The sequence below is a fragment of the Lepidochelys kempii genome, chromosome 4, assembly GCF_965140285.1.
Source record: "Lepidochelys kempii isolate rLepKem1 chromosome 4, rLepKem1.hap1, whole genome shotgun sequence".
Taxonomy (NCBI): domain Eukaryota; kingdom Metazoa; phylum Chordata; order Testudines; family Cheloniidae; genus Lepidochelys; species Lepidochelys kempii.
In genome coordinates this window covers 2,246,558-2,272,587 of record NC_136383.1, presented here as the reverse complement: position 1 = coordinate 2,272,587, position 26,030 = coordinate 2,246,558, and the positions used below count along the sequence as shown (strand labels likewise).

The following is a 26,030-nucleotide window of genomic DNA, read 5'->3' as shown; positions in this document are numbered from 1 at the left end:
ACCTGCAGGAAAGGCAGCAGGAGCACAGACTGCCGCTACAGCCCCTATGTAACCAACCACCCTCCTCCCCAAGTTCCATAGCCTCCTCACCCAAACGCCCAAGAACGTGGTGGGGCGGCCTCCGACCACCCAGCCACTCTACCCCAGAGGATTGCCCAAGCAACAGAAGGCTGGCATTCAAAAAGTTTTAAAGTTTTAAACTTTTAAAGTGCTGTGTGGCCTTGTCCTTCCCTCCTCCACCACCCCTCCTGGGCTATCTTGGTAGTTATCCCCCTATTTGTGTGATGAATGAATAAAGAATGCATGAATGTGAAGCAACAATGACTTTATTGCCTCTGCAAGTGGTGATCGAAGGGAGTAGGGGAGGGTGGTTAGCTTACACGGAAGTAGAGTGAACCAAGGGGAGGGGGGTTTCCTCAAGGAGAAACAAACAGAACTTTCACACCGTAGCCTGTCCAGTCATGAAACTGGTTTTCAAAGCTTCTCTGATGCGCACCGCACCCTCCTGTGCTCTTCTAACCGCCCTGGTGTCTGGCTGTGCGTAACCAGAAGCCAGGCGATTTGCTTCAACCTCCGAACCTGCCATAAACGTCTTCCCCCTTACTCTCACAGATATTGTGGAGCGCACAGTAAGCAGTAATAACAGTGGGAATATTGGTTTCACTGAGGTCTAACTGAGTCAGTAAACTGCACCAGCGCACTTTTAAACGTCCAAATGCACATTCTACCACCATTCTGCACTTGCTCAGCCTCTAGTTGAACAGCTCCTGACTACTGTCCAGGCTGCCTGTGTATGAGCCATGGCATTAAGGGGTAGGCTGGATCCCCAAGGATAACTATAGGCATTTCAACATCCCCAACGGTTATTTTCTGGTCTGGAAAGTAAGTCCCTTGCTGCAGCTTTTGAAACAGACCAGAGTTCCTGAAGATGCGAGCGTCATGTACCTTTCCCGGCCATCCCACGTTGATGTTGGTGAAACGTCCCTTGTGATCCACCAGTGCTTGCAGCACTATTGAAAAGTACCCCTTGCGGTTTATGTACTCGGCGGCTTGGTGCTCCGGTGCCAAGATAGGGGTATGGGTTCCATCTATAGCCCCACCACAGTACAGAAAAGAAAATCTATTTTAAGGAAGGTTAGGAAAGTACAGAGGGAAGTTGGTGGGTAAACAAGGCACACCACCTATATTTTATGTTTGCCCAACACATGAACTTTAGCATACAGACTTTCAGGCCCAAACGTTTCCGTTTTCAAGTGAGAGAGCATAATTTTTTGTAACTGGACATGTTTTTATGATTTGCATTGACACTGTGCACAGATATTCATTGCAGGGCAGATTATATGAGTAAAATCATATGAAAGCCACACACAAAGGATGGTTTCTCAGTATGTAGTGATGGCAGGTGAGTAAATTAAGATGTTTTTCATATACTATTTTAAATCACCTATGAAAATTTATTGCAACTTCTGTGACCATCATAAATCCCCCAGACACAATTCAGCACAACTGAAGTACACAACATAACTGCTTAGCCATGTTAGGTATTGCAGAGATGGGACATAGATAGACAGCAGTGACTATTAACTAGTGCTAATGATGCCTTTCATGTCTATTTTCAGAGTAGCAGCCCTGTTAGTCTGTATTCACAAAAAGAAAAGGAGTACTTGTGGCACCTTAGAGATTTGTTAGTCTCTAAGGTGCCATAAGTACTTCTTTTCTTTTCATGTCTATGCATGTGGTGCTTGATTCCACACCCACTAAAATCAATGGCACAGCTCCTACTGGCTGCAGAATGGGACTCAGGGGCCAGGAAAAACAAAACAACATGAAAACAATTTAAAAGAAATGATAAGATTAAGTAAGAAAAGCTTAGAACCTGGTTACCAGGGAAATTTCCTGAAATGGTTAGTGCTACCAGACTGGAATAGTCTCTTAGCCCTGGTCTACACTAGGACTTTAGGTCGAATTTAGCAGCGTTAAATCGATGTAAACCTGCACCCGTCCACACAATGAAGCCCTTTATTTCGACTTAAAGGGCTCTTAAAATCGATTTCCTTACTCCACCCCTGACAAGTGGATTAGCGCTTAAATCGACGTTGCCGGCTCGAATTTGGGGTACTGTGGACACAATTCGATGGTATTGGCCTCCGGGAGCTATCCCAGAGTGCTCCATTATGACCGCTCTGGACAGCACTCTCAACTCAGATGCACTGGGCAGGTAGACAGGAAAAGAACCGCGAACTTTTGAATCTCATTTCCTGTTTGGCCAGTGTGGCAAGCTGCAGGTGACCATGCAGAGCTCATCAGCACAGGTGACCATGATGGAGTCCCAGAATCGCAAAAGAGCTCCAGCATGGACCGAACAGGAGGTACGGGATCTGATCGCTGTTTGGGGAGAGGAATCCGTGCTATCAGAACTCCGTTCCAGTTTTCGAAATGCCAAAACATTTGTCAAAATCTCCCAGGGCATGAAGGACAGAGGCCATAACAGGGACCCGAAGCAGTGCCGCGTGAAACTGAAGGAGCTGAGGCAAGCCTACCAGAAAACCAGAGAGGCGAACAGCCGCTCTGGGTCAGAGCCCCAAACATGCCACTTCTATGATGAGCTGCATGCCATTTTAGGGGGTTCAGCCACCACTACCCCAGCCGTGTTGTTTGACTCCTTCAATGGAGATGGAGGCAATACGGAAGCAGGTTTTGGGGACGAAGAAGATGATGAGGAGGAGGAGGTTGTAGATAGCTCACAGCAAGCAAGCGGAGAAACCGGTTTTCCCGACAGCCAGGAACTGTTTCTCACCCTAGACCTGGAGGCAGTACCCCCCGAACCCACCCAAGGCTGCCTCCTGGACCCAGCAGGCGGAGAAGGGACCTCTGGTGAGTGTACCTTTTAAAATACTATACATGGTTTAAAAGCAAGCATGTGAAAGGATTACTTTACCCTGGCATTTGCGGTTCTCCTAGATGTAGTCCTAAAGCCTTTGCAAAAGCTTTCTGGGGAGGGCAGCCTTATTGCGTCCTTCATGGTAGGACACTTTACCACTCCAGGCCAGTAACACGTACTCGGGAATCATTGTAGAACAAAGTATTGCAGTGTATGTTTGCTGGCATTCAAACAACATCCGTTCTTTATCTCTCTGTGTTATCCTCAGGAGAGCGAGATATAATTCATGGTCACCTGGTTGAAATAGAGTGCTTTTCTTAAGGGGACACTCAGAGGAGCCCATTCCTGCTGGGCTGTTTGCCTGTGGCTGAACAGAAATGTTCCCCGCTGTTAGCCACAGGGAGGGGGGAAGGTTGAGGGGGTAGTCACGCGGTGGGAGGAGGCAAAATGCGACCTTGTAACGAAAGCACATGTGCTATGTATGTAATGTTAACAGCAAGGTTTACCCTGAAAGAGTGTAGCCACTGTTTTATAAAATGTGTCTTTTTAAATACCGCTGTCCATTTTTTTTTCTCCACCAGCTGCATGTGTTTCAATGATCACAGGATCTTCTCCTTCCCAGAGGCTAGTGAAGCTTAGAAAGAAAAAAAAACGCACTCACGATGAAATGTTCTCCGAGCTCATGCTGTCCTCCCACACTGACAGAGCACAGATGAATGCATGGAGGCAAATAATGTCAGAGTGCAGGAAAGCACAAAATGACCAGGAGGAGAGGTGGCGGGCTGAAGAGAGTAAGTGGCGGGCTGAAGAGAGTAAGTGGCGGGCTGAAGACAGGGCTGAAGCTCAAATGTGGCGGCAGCGTGATGAGAGGAGGCAGGATTCAATGCTGAGGCTGCTGCAGGACCAAACCAGTATGCTCCAGTGTATGGTTGAGCTGCAGCAAAGGCAGCTGGAGCACAGACTGCCACTGCAGCCCCTCTGTAACCAACCGCCCTCCTCCCCAAGTTCCATAGCCTCCACACCCAGACGCCCAAGAACGCGGTGGGGGGGCCTCCGGCCAACCAGCCACTCCACCACAGAGGATTGCCCAAAAAAAAAGAAGGCTGTCATTCAATAAATTTTAAAGTTGTAAACTTTTAAAGTGCTGTGCTTAAAGTGCTGTGTGGCATTTTCCTTCCCTCCTCCACCACCCCTCCTGGGCTACTTTGGTAGTCATCCCCCTATTTGTGTGATGAATGAATAAAGAATGCATGAATGTGAAGCAACAATGACTTTATTGCCTCTGCAAGCCGTGATTGAAGGGAGGAGGGGCGGGTGGTTAGCTTACAGAGAAGTAGAGTGAACCAAGGGGCGGGGGGTTTCATCAAGGAGAAACAAACAGAACTTTCACACCGTAGCCTGGCCAGTCATGAAACTGGTTTTCAAAGCTTCCCTGATGCGTACCGCGCCCTCCTGTGCTCTTCTAACCGCCCTGGTGTCTGGCTGCGCGTAACCAGCAGCCAGGCGATTTGCCTCAACCTCCCACCCCGCCATAAACGTCTCCCCCTTACTCTCACAGATATTGTGGAGCACACAGCAAGCAGTAATAACAATGGGAATATTGGTTTCGCTGAGGTCTAAGCGAGTCAGTAAACTGCGCCAGCGCGCCTTTAAACGTCCAAATGCACATTCTACCACCATTATGCACTTGCTCAGCCTGTAGTTGAACAGCTACTGACTACTGTCCAGGCTGCCTGTGTACGGCTTCATGAGCCATGGCATTAAGGGGTAGGCTGGGTCCCCAAGGATACATATAGGCATTTCAACATCCCCAACAGTTATTTTCTGGTCTGGGAATAAAGTCCCTTCCTGCAGCTTTTGAAACAGACCAGAGTTCCTGCAGATGCGAGCGTCATGCACCTTTCCCGGCCATCCCACGTTGATGTTGGTGAAACGTCCCTTGTGATCCACCAGAGCTTGCAGCACTATCGAAAAGTATCCCTTGCGGTTTATGTACTCGGCGACTTGGTGCTCCGGTGCCAAGATAGGGATATGGGTTCCGTCTATAGCCCCACCACAGTTAGGGAATCCCATTGCAGCAAAGCCATCCACTATGACCTGCACATTTCCCAGGGTCACTACCCTTGATATCAGCAGATCTTTGATTGCGTGGGCTACTTGCATCACAGCAGCCCCCACAGTAGATTTGCCCACTCCAAATTGATTCCCAACTGACCAGTAGCTGTCTGGCATTGCAAGCTTCCACAGCGTTATTGCCACTCGCTTCTCAACTGTGAGGGCTGCTCTCATCTTGGTATTCATGCGCCTCAGGGCAGGGGAAAGCAAGTCACAAAGTTCCATGAAAGTGCCCTTACGCATGCGAAAGTTTTGCAGCCACTGGGAATCGTCCCAGACCTGCAACACTATGCGGTCCCACCAGTCTGTGCTTGTTTCCCGAGCCCAGAATCGGCATTCCACAGCATGAACCTGCCCCATTAGCACCATGATGCATGCATTGGCAGGGCCCATGCTTTCAGAGAAATCTGTGTCCATGTCCTGATCACTCACGTGACCGCGCTGACGTCGCCTCCTCGCCCGATATCGCTTTGCCAGGTTCTGGTGCTGCATATACTGCTGGATAATGCGTGTGGTGTTTAATGTGCTCCTAATTGCCAAAGTGAGCTGAGCGGCCTCCATGCTTGCCTTGGTATGGCGTCCGCACAGAAAAAAGGCGCGGAACGATTGTCTGCCGTTGCTCTGACAGAGGGAGGGGCGACTGACGACACGGCTTACAGGGTTGGCTTCAGGGAGCTAAAATCAACAAAGTGGGTGTCTTTACATCAAGGAGTATTTCAGGCAGGACTTCCCGGAGGGTTCCAATAAGAAATGGTGCACCTAAGTTATCGTTCTTATTGGAACAAGAAGGTTAGCCTGGCCTCTGATTGATACATGGCTAGATTTACCTCGCTGCACCTTCTCTGTGAGTGACTGCAGTGTGACCTAGAAGAATGAGTCCCCTAGACAGGGGATGGGGGGAAGCAAATGAGTACAAAGCAAATCTGGTCTATTTCTTGTTTTGATCCACTCCATCTATCTTTTACATCTTTGGCTGGCAGCAGACGGTGCAGAAGGACTGCATGCCATCCACATCTCATGGCTGCTCGGCAGAAGATGGTACAGTACGACTGCTAGCAGTCCATATCGCCTGCCCGCTCACCATAAGACGGTTCAATAGGACTGACTGCAGGACTAAAGAGAATGACCTGCTCAAGTCACTCCAAATTTAGTCCCTGCGCCCATGTCTGCCCAGGCGCTCCCAGCCGACGTGGCCAGGAGCACCTCGGACATGACGATGACGGCTACCAGTCGTACTGTACCGTCTGCTGCCACAAGGCAAGGGGTTGCTGCTACTGTGTAGCAATGCCGTACCGCGTCTGCCATTACCCAGGAGACATAGGGTAACGGTTACCTGAGCGGGCTCCATGCTTGCCGTGGTATGGCGTCTGCACAGGTAACTCAGGAAAAAAGGCGCGAAACGATTGTCTGCCCTTGCTTTCACGGAGGGAGGGAGGGAACAGGGGGCCTGACGATATGTACCCAGAACCACCCGCGACAATGTTTTAGCCCCATCAGGCATTGGGATCTCAACCCAGAATTCCAATGGGCAGCGGAGACTGCGGGAACTGTGGGATAGCTACCCACAGTGCAACGCTCCGGAAGTCGACTCTAGCCTCGGTACTGTGGAAGCGCTCCGCCGAGTTAATGCACTTAATGCACTTAGAGCATTTTCTGTGGGGACACACACACTCGAATATATAAAACCGATTTCTAAAAAACCGACTTCTATAAATTCAACCTTATTCCGTATTGTAGACATACCCTTAAGGGAAGTGGTAGAAGCCACATTACTTGAGACATTTAAAACTAGACTTAGAGGATGTACTGGAAAATATAGTGTAGATAACAATCTTGTGCTGGCCCCAGGAACAGGATTTTTCCATTTCTGTGCTTCCATGAGACTCTGAACACTTATTTGGACTCTGTGCTTCTTTATCAGCATATGAATGTGGTAATATTCAAAAAGTTCAGTAACATTGTTTATTACAAGCCCTTGTTTCCTCTCTACCCATCTCCAAACACATGGAACGTGGAAGACAGCAAAGACACCATTTTGCAGTGAATCTTTTCTCTTTTACAGTTACCATATTTTAAAACTTGCCACTAATTTTAAAATTTTTAATTTTAAAAGGTGAAATAAGGAGAGACACTCTAGATCCAATTTTTAGATGTTCTTTCAATGTTTCTTCAGCGGTTAACAGCACTTGGGAAAGCACCCACTGGCTTCTATTGTGAAGGGAATGAAGTTTAATGAAGAGCGGGTGACCACCCCGGAGTTATGCGCAGCTGCTGTGTTGTTCCCACGCTGAGGCAGCGAGTGATGCTCTCACACTGACCTTTCCCTGGGAGCGGGTCAGGGTACCTCATTCAGCTGAGCAGGGTTGTGATGAATGTAAATGCCTTCCTTATCTGCTATATGCAATGGCAGTGTTGCGGGTCCCAGGACATTAGACTGACAAGGTGAGGGAGTTAATAATCTTTTACTGGACCAATTTCTGCTGGTGAGAGAGACAAGCCTTGGCGTTACACAGAGGCCGAGCTCCGTAGGAGACGAGCTCGGTGTAGCTCCAGCGCGGGTCTGGCTCACCAGCAGAAGTTGGTCGGAGAAAAGCCATCACCTCCCGCGCCTGGGGTCTCCCTCACCAGCTGAGACGCAAAAGCGGCGTGTGGGGACGCGGCTGGGGGGAAGCCGTACCCGGGGCTCGGCTCACCGCAGGGACCGCGCTGCCCGCCTCCCACGACATGAACTAGCATTTCCCCAGGGGGGCTGTGCCCGCGGGCACTGCGGGGGTGGGGGCAGGGCCTGCGGCCCCCCGTGGGGCTATGGGAGGGAGGAGCGGTCCATGTGCGGGTGCGGGGGGGTCCGCAGGCTCCGGGGCGGGCGGAGGGAGGGGTTTGTGGTGCGGTCCGAGGCCGGCCCCCGCCGGGCGGCTCCAGTCCCGTCCCGTCCCGCGCCGCGCCATGCTACGGCTGCTCAGCGCCTGCCTGCTGCTGGTCGGGGCGCGCCCGGCCGCGGGCCAGGAGCCTTCCGGCGCCGCCTGCGGGCCCTGCCTGCCGGCGCTGTGCCCGGCGCTGCCCGCGCGGGGCTGCGCGCTGGGCCGCGCGCGGGACGCCTGCGGCTGCTGCTGGCGTTGCGCGCGCGGCGAGGGTGAGCCGTGCGGGGCTGGCGCGCGCTGCGCCGCGGGGCTGGAGTGCGCCCCCCGCCCGGGCCGCGCCGGGCCGCCCGCCCTGTGCGTCTGCAAGAGCCGCTACCCCGTCTGCGGCAGCGACGACGTCACCTACCCCAGCGCCTGCCGCCTGCGCGCCGCCGCCCTCAGCGCCCACCGCCGCGGCCAGCGCGGGGCCAGCCTGCGCCGCAAGGGGGCCTGCGAGCAAGGTGCGGGCTGAGGTACCGGGGCGCGGGGCGCGGGGCGCGGGCAGGGGGCGCTGTGCGGGGTCATGGTGGGGGCAGGGGGCGCTGTGCGGGGTCATTGCGGGGGCAGGGGGCGCTGTGCGGGGTCATGGTGGGGGCAGGGGGCGCTGTGTGGGGTCATGGCAGGGGGTACTATGGTGGGAGCAGAGGGCGCGGGTCGGGGTCACTCGGAGCTGAGTTGCCTGGGGGCAGGAGGCGCTGTGCGGGGTCATTGCGGGGGCAGGGGGTGCTGTACGGGGTCACGGCAGGGGGCGCTGTGCGGGGTCATGGTGGGGGCAGGGGGTGCTGTGCGGGGTCATGGCGGGGGCAGGGGGCGCTGTGCGGGGTCATGGTGGGGGCAGGGGGCGCTGTGTGGGGTCATGGCAGGGGGTACTATGGTGGGAGCAGGGGGCGCGGGTCGGGGTCACTGGGAGCTGAGTTGCCTGGGGGCAGGAGGCGCTGTGCGGGGTCATTGCGGGGGCAGGGGGTGCTATACGGGGTCACGGCAGGGGGCGCTGTGCGGGGTCATTGCGGGGGCAGGGGGTGCTGTACGGGGTCACAGCAGGGGGCGCTGTGCGGGGTCATTGTGGGGGCAGGGGGCACTATGCGGGGTCACGGCAGGGGGTGCTGTGCGGGGTCATGGTGGGAGTAGGGGACGCTGTGCAGGGTCACTACGAGCTGAGTTGCATAGGGTCATGGAATGGGCATGGGACTGATGTTTGGGGCTACGAAGGGCTGAGTTTCTCAGTGGTTCCAGTGGGAGGAAGTTGGCCAGGGCATAAGGGGCTGCCAGGGATTGTGGACCAGCCTGGGGCAGAGAGATGCATGAGGAGACATATTCTGAACATCTCTAGCAAGCTTACTGAGCTGAAAAGCTCAGCTAGGATCCCATCTTTGGGCACCTGGTGTAGTGGTGAGGCTGGCTTGCACTGCAGGGCAAATGTTATTGATGCATCAGTGCCAGGCCTTCCCAGGACATTTCCAAGGACCTGTATTCTTGGGATGGTTTTCAATGCATATTCTTCAGGCATTAACTTAGTGCTGGATTTCTGGTTTTGTGTACACTAGTTAAAGTAATGGTGGGAGAGATCCCAAAATCTTCTCAGACAAGATCTAACTCTAACACAGATGTATGCTGTGGCAAAATTAGAATACTCAATTCACCCCCACTGTATCTCCACCAGTAGTAGCATAGACTGAGCTTAGGTGTTGTCTAAACCTGCCCAAACCCACCAGATACCTGCCTTCACCGTTGCTTCTGCTGTTACTGCCAATGGCAGCACTGCCCAAGGGACCCTTTTTTTGCCAGTAGACAGACACTACTTGGAGTTGGATTAATGCCCTGTGCCCTCCTCTGGACGTCAGCGAATTTGTCCTATGATGGTGTACAACGGAATCTCTATATTGGAGATCTTGGGTGCACATAGGTGGTGGGCTAGGGGAACAGTAGTGGAGAGGGGAATTATTCATGAAAGTCCTAAACAGAGGAAGATGGGGATTCAAGTGTCCTGTATAACACCAGAGTCCAAGAGATTTCATTTCCCCTACACCCATTCCTGGGTATAAATTTTCATATCTCTTCCCCCACCCACACTTTACCAATCTGTATAGTAGTTATTTTTTAAAATGAACGAACCATCAGTACAAACAATGGGATGCTGCTCCCCAAAGCAAGCTCAGTTTGGCGGGGTATAGCAGCTTCTCTACAGTTTCTTAGCAGGGTTTTGGTTTGTTTTCATTGTTTTTTCAGTAGCCTTCACGATTCCATCTCTGCACTGTTCTCAGTCCACAGATTCAGAGAAGAGTAAGCCATTCATTCTTTTTGTTTATGTACAGTACAGAATCTAATACAGTATCCTGATTGTCTGCTTCCTAATCTTCTGTACTAAAACTATCCTGTAGCACCTGGTATCAGGTGCAAATGGGAGGGACAAAGTTGCAGTTATTTAACTAGCTCATCTCCTTTCTGTTCCTTCTCCCCAACTAACTGTCAATGTAAACTAGATGAATTATTACCCTATTTTACAGCAGGATCTCCAGAAATCCCAAGAAGAATGCAAATAATCAAAATAAGTCAAGTAAACGAACGCTACAAGTAGCATTTTTCTGAATTATTATAATGATTTTAAGTGGAAAGCTAATATCAGATCATTCATAGTTTAGTTACAAGCTTAGAAAAGAAAGCTAAAGCAATAAACCCTTTTTCAAGGGAATTTATTGCTTTTAAATGTGATATGTATTTAACTGGGTAATATAGTATCAACTGCAGAACATATCCTAATGTTGCTGATACATGTTTCAGAAGAATTTTTTTAGTTGGTTTGCTTAAGAAACCTGATGTTGATCATATATCAAGGATTTAATTATCCCAATCAAAATCCAAAGATCAGCAGGGAAAATTGAAAAAAATCAAGTTGTAGTATGAATTATGTACTCCATGGATGTTGTCTAATTTCTCTTGGTAATTTCATGAAAACAAATTGTGTTGAGCACTTCAATATACACAATTTAAAAAGGGAAAGTCATTCTGGAATCATAGTTACATATAGCAAGAGCCAAAAGGATAGTTGCAAATGTAGTTTGAAACAGTCTTATTCCACGTGACTTAAGAGCCGATTGTAGCATTGAAAACGTCAGTTGATATTTCCTATATTAGCATGCCTTATGGGTCTTATCCAAAGCCCATTGAAGTTGGTGCATGTCAGCACACTTTCGATCTGGTCCTACGTCAGCAATTTGAGGTATATTCTCAAATGAATGCAGAAAGCTTTCGCCATGTAACTTGTTAACAAGAAGGTAAAGCATTTTGCATGTTAGGGCCAACATTTTAAAAATATGACCTGTAATTTTGGGTGCTTACATTTTGGGATGTCCAACTTTACTTTTAGAAGGGCTGAGCACCCACTGGTGCACATTTTTTAAAATCATGCCCAAGGTGTGTAAAGCTAGTCTCTCAAAAATTGAAAATCTGGTTCATTGGGACACTAATTAAAAAGCAAAATGGACCTCAGACCACCTTAAGTGGGTTTTGAGGACACTATGAGACACATGGAATCTCCTGAATAGGGAGCAAGAAACATGGGAAAAGGCTTTCCATGTCACAGAAACACACACAGCCTCAGAAATGAAGCCACCAGAGCTTTTCATCAGCTGTTCTCTGTTGGGCTCTGGCTGACATGGAACCACCTAACCTGGCTTTTCATGCCTTGAGTGAATTCTCCCAACCACCTACCACCATCTGCTTCCCTGACCCCAACAGTCCTACACCAGGTTTCACAAAAGCTGGGGCTTTCTTACACAGGGGCTTTCCAAATACCTAAGCTATTTAGATGCAGATGCTGTAGAAGGCTGTCAGAACCACAAACATTCTGTCCCAACTTGTTTGAATCAAAGCTTAAACAAGTGGGTTCATTTAACTGAAATTATTGTTTGCTTTGAGAGACCTCAGGAACAGCTGCAGAAACTAAAGCCCTACGTAATTAATAAGATGGCTTTCCCACTAGCCACTGGAAGCATGTGCCAGTACTCTTAATATCCTCTTTCCCTTTACAGTGTTCCAAATCAGCAGTACTGTAATTATGTGCAGTGCTGAAATTTTTGTTTGGAGAAAATGCTACCAAAAACATCTCTGCAGTAGTGCCATTGATAGGAATCCTAGCTTCTAAGCTGTCCTCAGGTTCTACAACCAGTGGACTGTTTTTTGATAGGGAGGAATGGAGTGGCACACTGTTCAAGACACATCTCAAGGACAGATGTGAAACTCTAATCCCATTTTGCTGGAAGGATGTTTTCATACCCTAAGTGCATTAGGGTCATCATCCCCCGCCTCCTCCTCCTGCTTCCCACATTTCAAGCCAAGAACATCCTGTGAAACGGAATGTGCTTCTGGAGCTTCTGAAACTAAAAGAGAAGAGTAAAGCATGAGCACCATATGTTTACGCTATGTACTCTATATTACCTCTAAAGCACTGTGAGTGGTACTTTACAAACTGTACAAAAAGACTAGATCCCTTTCCTTGAAGAGTTTACAGTCTAACCATATACACAGGGTACAGAACCTTAAGCCATCTCTTACAGGACCTGGCACATTTTCACTGTCCATCAGGCCTTACATAAGCACACTGCTAGACATACAGATCTCACTATGCTAGGGATTGCATTTCTCCTTTGGGAGGGGGCGGATGGCTGCACTGCAGAGTAGGAGTTTGGGTGGCGCTGGCAAGTAATTCCCTGTTATGGGGGAAATTCATCCATGCCCCAGACCTAGTACCAGCACAAGGGCAGCAGTTTATGCCATCTCCATTGGGGTTGTGGGGGTATGTGGCAGGGCAGGGGTAAACCCCTTTAAGGCCCTGCCAAAATGCTGGCTGCAGCTTGCTCTCTGGCCAAGAGACTAGGGGTAGATACACAGGTATTCAGCAGGGAGCCCAGCTGCAAGCCCTAATGAGGGCTGACTCAGAGGAACATGCTGAGCTAAGTACTGACAGCTGGGCTGAGGCATGAGAGGGCTATAAAAGTCCTGGGCAAACCTCAGTGAGAATACTAGCCTGGGAGGAGACAGGAAGGTAGTATCATCTCCTTTATGAAAGAAGGATGCCTCAAAAGCCAGGAAATCCTGGGGAGGGTCTGTGGGGCACTAGCTGTTGTGGGATCTGGGAACTGCACGAACACTGTAAATACACAAAAAGAAAAGGAGTACTTGTGGCACCTTAGAGACTAATAAATTTATTTGAGCATAAGCTTTTGAGCGCTACAGCTCCCTTCATTGGATGCATGCAGTGGAAAATACAGTGGGGAGATTTTATATACACAGAGAACATGAAACAATGGGTGTTACCATATAGACTGTAACAAGAGTGATCAGGTAAGGTGAGCTATTACCAGCAGGGGGAAAACCTTTCGTAGTGATAATCAAGGTGGGCTATTTCCAGCAGCTGACAAGAACAGTAGGGGGGGAAATAAACATGGGGAAATAGTTTTACTTTGTGTAATGACACATCCACTCCCAGTCTTTATTCAAGCCTAAGTTAATTGTATCCAGTTTGCAAATTAATTCCAATTCAGCAGTCTCTCATCAGAGTCTGTTTCTGAAGTTTTTTTGTTGAATAATTGCTACTTTTAGGTCTGTAATCGAGTGACCAAAAATGACTGGTTTTTGAATGTTATAATTCTTGACATCTGATTTGTGTCCATTTATTCGTTTATGTAGAGACTGTCCAGTTTGACCAATGTACATGGTAGAGGGGCATTGCTGGCACATGATGACATATATCACATTGGTAGATGTGCAGGTGAAAGAGCCTCTGATAGTGTGGCTGATGTGATTAGGCCCTATGATGGTGTCCCCTGAATACATATGTGGGCACAGTTGGCAACGGGCTTTGTTGCAAGGGTAGGTTCTTGGGTTAGTGTGTTTGTTGTGTGGTGTGTGGTTGCTGGTGAGTATTTGCTTCAGGTTGTGGGGCTGTCTGTAAGCAAGGACTGGCCTGTCTCCCAAGATCTGAGAGTGATGGGTTGTCCTTCAGGATAGGTTGTAGATCCTTGATGATGCGTTGGAGAGGTTTTAGTTGGGGGCTGAAGGTGATGGCTAGTGGTGTTCTGTTATTTTCTTTGTTGGGCCTGTCCTGTAGTAGGTAACTTCTGGGTACTCTTCCGGCTCTGTCAATCTGTTTCTTCACTTCAGCAGGTGGGTATTGTAGTTGTAAGAATGCTTGATAGTGATCTTGTAGGTGTTTGCCTCTGTCTGAGGGATTGGAGCAAATGTGGTTGTATCGTAGAGCTTGGCTGTAGACAATGGATCGTGTGGTGTGGTCTGGATGAAAGCTGGAGGCATGTAGGTAAGCATAGCGGTCAGTAGGTTTCCGGTATAGGGTGGTGTTTATGTGACCATCACTTATTAGCACCGTAGTGTCCAGGAAGTGGATCTCTTGTGTGGACTGGCCAAGGCTGAGGTTGACGGTGGGATGGAAATTGTTGAAATCATGGTGGAATTCCTCAGGGGCTTCTTTTCTATGATGACATCTTCATCAGCTGGACCCAATGTAGCGCAAGTAGATTAGGGGACGAGAGCTGAGGAAGCGTTGTTCTAAATCAGCCATAAAAATGTTGGCATACTGTGGGGCCATGCAGGTACCCATAGTAGTGCCGCTGATTTGAAGGTGTACGTTCTCCCCAAATGTGAAATAGTTATGGGTGAGGACAAAGTCACAAAGTTCAGCCACCAGGTTTGCCGTGACATTATCGGGGATACTGTTCCTGACGACGGCTTGTACATCCATAGTGGCCAGGATGGTGTTTTCAGGAAGATCACCGATGGCTTGTAGTTTCCTCAGGAAGTCAGTGGTGTCTCGAAGATAGCTGGGAGTGTTGGTAGTGTAGGGCCTGAGGAGGGAGTCTACATAGCCAGACATTCCTGCTGTCAGGAATTGGAATTAATTTGCAAACTGGATACAGTTTAACTTAGGCTTGAATAAAGACTGGGAGTAGATGTGTCATTACACAAAGTAAAACTATTTCCTCATGTTTATTTTCTCCCCCCCCCCCCCACTGTTCCTCACACGTTCTTGTCAATTGCTGGAAATGGCCCACCTTGATTATCACTACAAAAGGTCCCCTCCCCCCCCCCCCCCACCCCCCGCTGGTAATAGCTCACCTTACCTGATCACTCTTGTTACAATGTGTATGGTAACACGCATTGTTTCACGTTCTGAGTATATAAAATCTCCCCACTGTATTTTCCACTGCATGCATCTGATGAAGTGAGCTGTAGCTCACGAAAGCTTATGCTCAAATACATTTTGTTAGTCTCTAAGGTGCCACAAGTACTCCTTTTTCTTTTTGCAGATACAGACTACCATGGCTGCTTTTCTGAAAACTGTAAATACAGACGCTTGGGTGATCCAGCACAAGAAGGCATGGAAGATTCTTTATTATACCAGCCTAAACACAGGGTGCAGGTTCAAGAGGGAGAAAGCCTGCAGGGACCCTGTGACAGGGTACCTCAGGACTACCCTACCTTGTACCCCTGCTACAATGAACAGAACTACTGGGTGCTGTGTGCGGAAGGACAGACCTATTCTCCATATAACCCATCAGGGCTTGTTATCAGCTACGATCACCATGTTCTGTGAGGTCATATGGGAGCCCTATGGACCTCCAGTGCTCTGCAGCCACCTGAGCTGTTTACTGTACTTGGAGAAGGAGGAAAGGGGAGATTCATCTCTGGTCAGCATCAATTGAACATTTCTCATAAGGCTTTCCACAGCATCGTTCCTCCCCAGGATGGTGCCCAGTTTCTGGACTGTCAGTATGGTAACTGGGCACTTGAGAAAGATGCTGAGGGACTCCTCTGAACATGCTTGGGAAAGGGAGAAATTCACCCTGCTGCCAGGGGTCAGCATAGACTTGTACACCAATCATGTCCCACTTAATACCTCAAAAGAGGGCTGAATTGATGCCTAGTCCTTGTGTGGGGCTTCTGCACTGGGGTGAATGTCACCCAACATTCCTATAGCCTCCTGACGTGGGTGACCACACATCAGTCACCCAGGGAGGAACTGAAGAAGGACCACAGCCTACAGGTAGCGGGGGAGCTGTTCATGCTAGCTATTGGCCTCTGATGTTGCTGAGGAGGTAAAGGCCAATAGCTGGCACAGACAGTGGAGCTGGCCAGTCTGCTGCAGGAGATAAAAGGACAAAGATGACCCTTAAGGAAGTGGCCAAATTGGTGCACATCCATGGCTGCTGTTATTAAATGGCTAGTTGTGCATGATCTTTTAGCTTAAAAACTATGTCTGAGGATGGATCACTAGCCTCACTGAGCCTAGTCATGCCTCTGCAGGAGCCTTTACATGGTTTTCATTTACATTGCAGTCATGGGGACAGAACGAATGGCTGTTATTAGTTGTCATGGATGATGGGAGGAGAGTTTGTTGTCCTTTCAACTGTGGTGCTGCGATAGCCATTCCTTGGTGCTTCCTCAGTAGGCTGACCTTTCTGCTGAATGGATTGCTGGTCTCCCCCTGGAGGCAAGATGTGCATCTCTCCAAGGGGTGTTTGTGATGGGCTTAAGCTCATGGCTGCCTGATATGGAGGCTTCTGGGAATGTTTCTCTAGCCCTCAGGTGCATTGGTGAGACTGGGGCTGCAGGTGGGGTAGGTGGAATGTTCACAATGTTGCAGTCATGACAGTGATTTTGAGATAATAAGAGGAGCAACAGAGAGGTGTGTCCTGTCCTGATAAGCCTGTAGAAATTGTTCACATTTCTCTAAAGAAAGGAGACATATAATCTTCCTGATTTAAAATATATATATTTGATGTTGATTCTTTTTCAAATGGCAGAGAGAAGACCAGATGTAATGGTGATTGGGGGTCACGAAAGGGCAAAATCTTTGCCTTTCCAATATCGCAGTATTCTTGTAAAGCTGGGTGGGAGTCTCTGTGCAGCTAAGGAACTAGGCCAGACACAGTCCCTTTATGGTAAATTATTTGTATGACAACTTCTAAACCCTTCTAAGCACTTGTTGCTGTGTATATTTTCCACAGGAAGGAGTGGTGCAAAAGTTCAGGCATCTTCATTACAGCAGACTGAACACTATTGTGTCTCACTGCTTCTGCTTGTTTGTTCATTTACTGAAACGTTGTAGTCATGCCACATATTTCATAAAGCTGTCAGCATGTGAAAACTTTTTGGAAATCTCAGAGAGTAGCAGTCCAGAAAAACATGTTTACTACAAAAAGAACGAGAAGTACTTGTGGCACCTTAGAGACTAACAAATTTATTTGAACATATGCTTTTATGGGCTAAAACCCACTTCATTGGATGCATGCAGTGGAAAATACAGTAGGAAGATAGATATTATCAGGATAATAGCTCACCTTATCTGATCACTCTCGTTATAGTGGGTATGGCAACACCCATTTTTTCATGTTCTCTGTGTATATCTATCTTCCTACTGTATTTTCCACTGCATGCATCCAATGAAGTGGGTTTTAGCCCATGAAAGCTTATGTTCAAATAAATTGGTTAGTCTCTAAGGTGCCACAAGTTCTCCTCGTTCTTTTTGTTGATACAGACTAACACAACTACCACTCTGAAACATGTTTACTGCAGTACATGTTGATTGATTTTATTTTTAAATGGAATTTGGGATTTATTTTTTCCTATTTTGTTTAAATCTACATAGCATTTAAAAACTAAACTAGTGGCATTAGAGGAGGAAGTGTAGGCAGAAGGGCAAGGGAAGGCAAAGGTGGAGATGTAAGCTGGGAAAAGCTCTGTAGAGCCATAAAGTGAGAAGGAAGAGTTTTAATCTGAGGTAGAGATAGAGGTGAAGGGACTGGAAGAGCAGCAGATACAGTAGGAGACCCCTGTGTTGCTAAACACTCATTTAGAACAAATGATACATTCTGAGCGAATGTCCACCTGCGTTGGGTAAAAACTAGGTCTTGCGGGGAGATGTGTGAGAGAAAGTGATGCCACCAGAGCAAGTGCCAGCAGTACTCACTCAGGTGCCCATCTCCTGTTACCCCTGCCAGTGGGCAGGGCCAATAGAGTTTAAATAGAATGCCCACTGTGCACCATACTTAGCCTCCAGGATGGGGAAGCTCACCCTCATCTACTCTACTTCCACACCACACCCCATTTTTCCTCCGGCACTGCGGGAGGAGGAACTAACCATATGTGCTAATGGTGGCAGGATTTGGGACCCTGCTTGTATTTAACAGGGTTTGCGTTTTATGCTCCCCAGTGGGCATTTAAAGGGTGTATGTTCCCGTCTGCTTGCCATACGGGTTGATGCAGGGTCAGCCTTTACTTTACTCAAAACAGCACAAGCATGGTAAGAAGATTAAATTACTTCCCCAAACATGCCAAAGCAAATACTGTTTGAATTTCTTGCATCTTTGCCTTTGAATACTCCTTGTATGTGGAGATGCTGAGTACCCTTTATAACCACAGCAGAAGAAAATTTCACAAATGCACTTCCATTTTTGCTACATGGTTGGATCTTTTTTGTGATAAAGATCAATTTACACAATAGAATCTATCAGAATATTCAGTGCTTGAAGTGCATGGGCAATGCCACTTGAATACTTAGGCAGGATTTCACAAGAGATTATTTGCAGACCTGGTAAAATAGCTTGGAAACAAAGATCTTATTATTGAGAGGGTTACATAAGATTTAACATGCAAAATAGTTTTTAAGATGCACATATTTTCACTGTGGATTTATTTCTAAGGAAATAAAAGTTCATTAAAATGCTAGTTGACAAAGTTGACAAAATACATGCCCAGTTGAACTTTCCATATTCATTGGTGTTGTGTGTATTGCAGCTATAACTGAAGCTTTTGCTTACAGTGAGATACCTTCCAACAACTGGGGAGGACTTTGACATTTCTTACTTCTTGGACAACGAAAGGAAAGCATCAACACTTGAGTCTGTATAATTTTCCCTGACCTTGTACTTGGGATTATGTCTCTGTGTTGCTTGTTTTCTAAAATGCTGTAATCTGAAGTTTGTAGCAACAATGTCCAGTAGTTGTCTGATGAGTTGTAGTCTTTGTGCTAAAGTAGCTACATTGTATAGAAAATGTATTTCCAGAGAGACTGAAGTTTCCTGTTTTTAAGTCAAATGAAACTGGAAATGTTTGTGAGGAACAAGATTGTCCCTCAAAGACATGGCAGAATTGAAGTCCTCGCACAGCTGTGTGACAGAACCCCACTAGGTATTAATGCTAATGACAGCCCAGTGAGTCATCATTCACAAAGATAATCTAAAATCACCCACTAGCCTAGCCACCCAGGATTCAACACTGCTCTTGCTTCATCAGAATAACGCTTTGTGTGCCATGCTTCAAAGTCACTCGCTGCTTGGCTGAATAGAATAGCACAGCTAGAGCTGTGTTTGCTGTCGCTGCACTCTGAGACATCTTGCAATTGATACTGTGAGGGTTCGTATTCCTATGTTGTGTCTCTCCTCTTCTCCATGCTTCTGCTGTCCCCCTGCTATTCCAATCTGTGCGTGGTAGCAGCCGTAGACTGAAACTGTGATGGGGCAGAAGTGCAAACATCCAATGAAGGATCCAATGAAGGACTTCTGTGGGAGTTTTCTCATTTATTTTAATAGGTGCAGGATCATGCCCTAATTCCTGCTCTCTAATATACTGTAAGAATATACTGTCATACCACTGCATGGTATTAGTCCTCACCAGCCATGAGCACATTTTGGGGCAAAATAAATGCTCGCCTCTGCCCCATGCTTTGAAATTACATGAACTAGGCAAAAAGAAAAGGAGTAGTTGTGGCACCTTAGAGACTAACCAATTTATCTGAGCATAAGCTTTCGTGAGCTACAGCTCACTTCATCGGATGCATACTGTGGAAAGTGTAGAAGGTCTCTCCACAGTATGCATCCGATGAAGTGAGCTGTAGCTCACGAAAGCTTATGCTCAAATAAATTGGTTAGTCTCTAAGGTGCCACAAATACTCCTTTTCTTTTTGCGAATACAGACTAACACGGCTGTTACTCTGAAACATGAACTAGGCAGGCAGCAGTAATTCCTTCTTATCAATGCACTTGGGGTCAGGTAACACTGAGTTAGGCTGGTATAATACGCAGTGAGACAGAGCAGAGTCCAGCTCCCAGCTAATAAACAGTCAGAAAACACTAATAGCTTTTACTCATTTTCATAATTTCTCTTATGGAGCTGTTTTCACTCCGAGATGGATGGCACCATGCAAATATACTTGCTATCAAAAAGGTGGGCCCTTCTCTCTTTCCCATCAGATACCATGACAGCTCTTCCATTGGTTATTTCAGCAGTTCTCAAACTTCATCACACCGTGACTCCCTTCTGACAACAAAAATTACTGTACAACCCCAGGAGGGAGGACCAAAGCCTTAGCCTGCCCAAGCCCTGCCCCCAGGTGTGTGTGGGGGGACGCTAAAGTCAAAGCTCAAGGGCTTTAGTCCCAGGCAGGGGGCCTGTAATCTGAGCCCCAGTGCCCAGGGTTGAAGCCCTCAGGCTTCAGCTTTGGCCCCAATGGTGGGGCTTGGGCTTTGGCCCCAGGCCCCAGCAAGTCTAAGCCAGTCCTGACGACCCCATTAAAATGGGGTCACGACCCACAGTTTGAGAACCGCTGGGTTATTTCATTGAAACGGGGACTAGCCATCCCTAGCCGCCAGTAAATCATTGCTCAGGGAGGGCCAAAGCCTGATTGCATCAATCACACCAGGAGTCCTCTTAAAGTCAGTGGGACCACACAAACCTTTGTTGCTTTGTGGGGAGTTGCAAGACATTTGCGCTCTGTGTAAAGGAGTTGCCTCAATCTGTGCCATGTACATTGACCCTGACATTATGGGCCATTTTTCCAAAGGGGCTCAGCAGCTCCCTTTGAGTAGAAATGGGAGCTGAGCTTTTATGACAATCTGACCCCGGTTGTGGGGGCTGAGTACTTCTGATATTCTAGTCCTGTGCTGATAAAAGCCAAGCAAACAACTAATTAATGAGATTGTGATAGGAATAAAGTGTGAGGTTTTGGACTTGAGCAGGTAAGGGAAGGCATTTTTTTCATTATATGTCTTTAATTATATTTAAAACTCTTTCTCCCAAAGACAGAAGAGCTAGTAAAACTAAGCACTGACTTTTTAAAATAAATCTGGAGTAACACACACCAACTCTTTTCAGTCATCAGAAGAAATATGCTGTTTTGCCATTAATGAACATGTGCAGTTTTCTAATAAACTATGAATACTGTGGAGAAAGATAAAAAGGATAACATCTCAGGGGTTCATTTGATTACAGAGAGACTTTTTACCAATTTATGCTTGCCAAACACCCAGCTAGAAATATGTAATCCTTTGGGACCTCTGCTCTTGTCATCCTTTAAAACATTTTTATCAAGTAATGTGCCCTTTTTGACTCAAAGCACAATAATCGTTTGCATTCAGAATGTGAGTGCTGCAATTTCAGAGGACTTGCTCATGATGAGAAGCAAAACTAGAGCATTATGCTGATAAATTCAGTTCTCCATTCCTATGATTTTGGACTAACGAAAATACCAGGTAACCACGTCAGTATGAGTGTACAGTGCTAACACAATGTCCTTGGGCCCCATCTGAGTCCTTTAATAAGTCCTGAATTCCACCCTAGCTGGCTAGCAGATAGAAGGTGTACCTGTGCTTCCAAAAAGCATTAAATAGCAGGGAGCTTTTTAAAATCTCTCCACATCTCTCTTCTGAAATGGACAACAGTGTCTGAGCCCCTGTGCTGCTGCTCCCATTGAGGTTATTTCTTGTCTCTGGGAGCTCCCAGGGCTCAGCCCCTCACAGCAGATGCACAGCACCTTGCAGGATTCAGCCCAGAAACTGAATAACTAAGAAGGATGTGACTAATAAAGAAAATGACTTCAGAGCTATTGTATTTTAAGTCACTTGTAAATATTTAAACAGAGGTTGCATTTATTTTTCTTTATGAAGGGGAAATATGTAGGGCCTGTGAAGGGGACACAGTTCAATAATATAGCTAAACAGCTGTTTCTGTCTCATACAGGGCTTGATTCTGATCTGGCTGGCTGTGGTTTTACAGCTGTGCAGCCTGAACAGAATCACACCTGATTTATGTCAGTGAGATGAGAATCAGGGCTCCTACATGTAGATTGTCCATACATAGAAAAGCAAACTTCTTTCTTCTGTAGAAAACATGCCTTTCCTGGGGTAAGAGAACAGACAGAATAGTTTCTTCAGGTATGTTAGCAACAAGAAGGTCAAGGAAAGTGTGGGCCTCTTACTGAATGAGGGAGTGTCAAAGTTTGACTCAGACTCACAATTTATCAGACCACTCTGTTTTATTAGCAAAGCTGCTCTGCTAATACATTTAGAAGTGAGCCCCCCGAGTGGGGCTTGTGTCTTTTAATTTATACAGTTTTTTGGAGAACAAGTTACAGAGAAGTTACAGACAAAAGAAGAAAAAGATTTTAGTCACCACCCTTCGAGATCCCTGAGACCAGTCACGTATCTTCAATTACCTGCCACCCTTAACAATCTCCTTTAACAGCTTGCAGTTAACTTAACTAATTGCCCTTCACACCTTCCATTCTGATGCCCGCTTCTTAGATGTGCTGGCTCTACCTTAATTGCTTCTCCATTCAAAAGCTAACTGTCCCTAGGTGTGCTCCCTCAGATACTTTGTAACATGTTTTGGCATGCCCTCTCATATACAATGTATCCAGCATGTCCCCTTATACAATGTTATACTTCCACAGGAGGCAACCTATTGACAGAGGATGTGGAAAAAGCTAATGTACTCAATGCTTTTTTTGCCTCTGTCTTCATGAACAAGGTCAGCTCCCAGACTACTGCACTGCGCAGCACAGTGATGACAAATCATGGTGATCGCAGGAGGTGCCGGATGACTGGAAAAAGTCTAATGTAGTGCCCATCTTTTAAAAAGGGAAGAAGGAGGATCCAGGGAACTACAGGCCAGTCAGCCTCACCTCAGTCCCTGGAAAAATCATGGAGCAGGTCCTCAAGGAATCAATTCTGAAGCACTTAGAGGAGAGGAAAGTGATCAGGAACAGTCAGCATGGATTCACCAAGGACAAGTCATGCCTGACTAACCTAATTACCTTCTATGACTAGATAACTGGTCCTGTGGATGAGGGGAAAGCAGTGGATGTGTTATTCCAGGACTTTAGCAAAGCTTTTGACATGGTCTCCCACAGTATTCTTACCAGCAAGTTAAAGAAGTATGGGATGGATGAATGGACTATAAGGTGGATAGAGAGCTGGCTATATCATTGGGCTCAACAGGTAGCGATCAATGGCTCCATGTCTAGTTGGCAGCCAGTATGAAGCGGAGTGCCCCAAGGGTCAGTTCTGAGTCCGGTTTTGTTCAATATCTTCATTAGCGATCTGGAGGATGGTGTGGATTGCACCCTCAGCAAATTTGCAGATGACACTAAACTGGGAGGAGTGGTAGATACGCTGGAAGATAAGGATAGGATACAGAGGGACCTAGACAAATTAGAGGATTGGGCCAAAAGAAATCTGATGAGGTTCAACAAGGACAAGTGCAGAATCCTGCATTTAGGATGGAAGAATCCCATGCTCTGCTACAGACTAGGGACCGAGCGGCTATGCAGCAGTTCTGCAGAAAAGGACCTAGGGGTTACAGTGGATGAGAAGCTGGAGATGAGTCAACAGTCTGCCCTTGTTGCCAAGAAGGCTAATGGTATTTTGGGCTGTATAAGTAGGAGCATTGCAAGCAGATTGAGGGATGTGAGCAATCCCCTCTATTCGGCATTGGTGAGGCCTCATCTGGAGTACTGTGTCCAGTTTTGGGCCCCACACTGCAGGAAGGATGTGGAAAAATTGGAAAGAGTCCATGGAAAAATTGGAAAGAGTCCAGCGAAGAGCAACAAAAATGATTAGGGGGCTGGAGCACATGATTTATGAGGAGAGGCTGAGGGAACTGGGATTATTTAGTCTGCAGAAGAGAAGAATAAAGGGGGATTTGATAGCTGCTTTCAACTACCTGAAAGAGGGTTTCAAAGAGGATGGATCTAGACTGTTCTCAGTGGTAGCAGATAACAGAACAAGGAGTAATGGTCTCAAGTTGCTGTGGGGGAGGTTTAGGCTGGATATTAGGAAAAACTTTTTCACTAGGAGGGTGGTGAAGCTCTGGAATGCGTTACCTAGGGAGGTGGTGGAATCTCCTTCCTTAGAGGTTTTTAAGGTCAGTCTTGACAAATCCCTGGCTGGGATGATTTAGTTGGGGGTTGGTCCTGCTTTGAGCAGGGGGTTGGACTAGATGACCTCCTGAGGTCCCTTCCAACCCTGATACTCTATGATTTAATGTGAGGATTAAAATCAAGTAGGACATGGGTAAATAAAAGCAGCCTACATTCTGAGCTAAAGGAAGCACTCTGCTGTGCTTTCTCAAGGCATGAAAGTTGTGCTTTGCTATTCCAGGTAGGTACAGGCTAAGGGAGCTGCAGAGGAAGTATGACCTGCCCCTGCAGTAAAGATTATATGCTTTTGGCACTTTGCATCCTCAGGCCATGCCTACACAGGAAATCTTGGTGTTGCAGTGTCCTAGCATGCTTGTGACACTATGCGTCCGCACACAACTGCTTCCCCATACTCCTCATCACTGGAATTCTGTTTGCTCTGAGCAAGGCTAATCATTGTTATCCATACCAGGACAGAACTGGTCTAGACAGCAAGGTTTCTGCAGTACAGGGTCTCATGGGATGAAGGGACTAGTGGAAATCTTCGGAAGTCCTTGCAGGAATAGAGGACCATTGCTATTGGGCAGGAGGTCATTCATTCATGTAGCACAGCCGTCCTCCCCTCCGAGGCCCTACACACCTCTTCCCCTAGGCATCTAGGCTTTCGTTATTTCCTGATCCTCATGTCACTCCTTCAAATCTTTCTGCCTCACTTCTCCATATTTTTCCTTCATATTCTCCCAGGAGCTCCAGGGAAATAGGGAGGGAGGCCAGCCATCTCAAGTACTAGCTAGAGGTGGATGCTAAAGACGGATTCCCCAAACAGATTCCAGGGACAGCACCCTACCAAGAATCCCAGCACCATCCTCTCTCTCTCAGCAGTTCAAGGAGGGTGTGGCTGGGTTCTCTCCTGCTGTTGCCCCCCTACTTTTCATAGTGGTCTTTGGCTAGTAGGTTTGTTTTGGGGGTCGATGGAGGTAAACAAGGGGGAGAGAGTGATGGGGTAAGTTAGGTAATAGAGAACAGTATGAGAGAGAAGCGGCAGGGAGAATGGGGAGAAGAAAGGAGACCATATAGGGGAAGAGGTAGAGAACGCAGAGAGGGAAAAGAACGGGAGATACAAGGAGGTGAAGGGAGAAATGAGCATGGAGAAAACAGACACTGATGGCAACTCTGGGAAAGGTGCACCATGATCTATTAAAGGAAAGAAAAATGTAGTGTGAAACCAGGATGGGGAAAGAAGCTCTAACAAAAGCAAGAAGTGCAGTAAGTTACTTCTACACAGTACATTGGCTAAACCAGTGGTTCTCAACCCACAGGCTGCTTGCGGCCCAATCAGTGTACAGCTGTGGCCCATGTGACATCCTCAGGGCCATACATGTAGTATATATGTTTTGGATGCAGCCCACATAACACATAGATGTATGAACTCTTTGGCCCAGTTCATAGTCCTGGGGGCAGGCCTCTTTTATGTTTGTGTGTTCAATGCTGAGCTCACAGCCAGACCTTAATAAATGCATGCACTGGTTAGTAGAGGATCTTGGCTCACTGGGCTAATGTTCAAATGAACTATATACCATGGGATTGAAACTCCCTTCAATGCCTAGCCCCTTCACTCCAGTCATTTTTTTTTTTTTTTTTTTTGCTGGTACAAAGTGCTTCACTTCCACATTTCTTAGTGCTAGCTCTGGAATGAAACAAAGATAAACTTTTCAAGTTCCTGTAGGTCAGTTTAAAGATAAATAAGAGCTACATAAATATATAATTGCTGGAGCGTTCCATCTGAATTTAGCCATAGCCAATGCTATGCCAAGGATTTTTTTTTAAACCCACTCCTGTGCAAAGCACAAGTTAAGGTTCCTAGGGATGGTCCCTATGGAATGTAGGCTTTTGTTTATCACTACAGCACCTGCTAGTGTTCTCTTGGCAT

General features: G+C 47.3%; 1 protein-coding gene across 1 annotated transcript in view; it reads left to right on the top strand.

Annotated features, from left to right (window-relative positions):
• The first annotated feature begins 7,883 nt into the window (after positions 1–7,883).
• IGFBP7 (insulin like growth factor binding protein 7) overlaps positions 7,884–26,030 on the top strand; it is a 73,531-nt gene continuing 55,384 nt past the window's right edge. Inside the window, exon 1 of the mRNA XM_073340197.2 lies at positions 7,884–8,354. Coding sequence (XP_073196298.2) covers positions 7,940–8,354 — 415 coding nt within the window. The 5' untranslated portion in view covers positions 7,884–7,939. The remainder of the gene's footprint in view (positions 8,355–26,030) is intronic.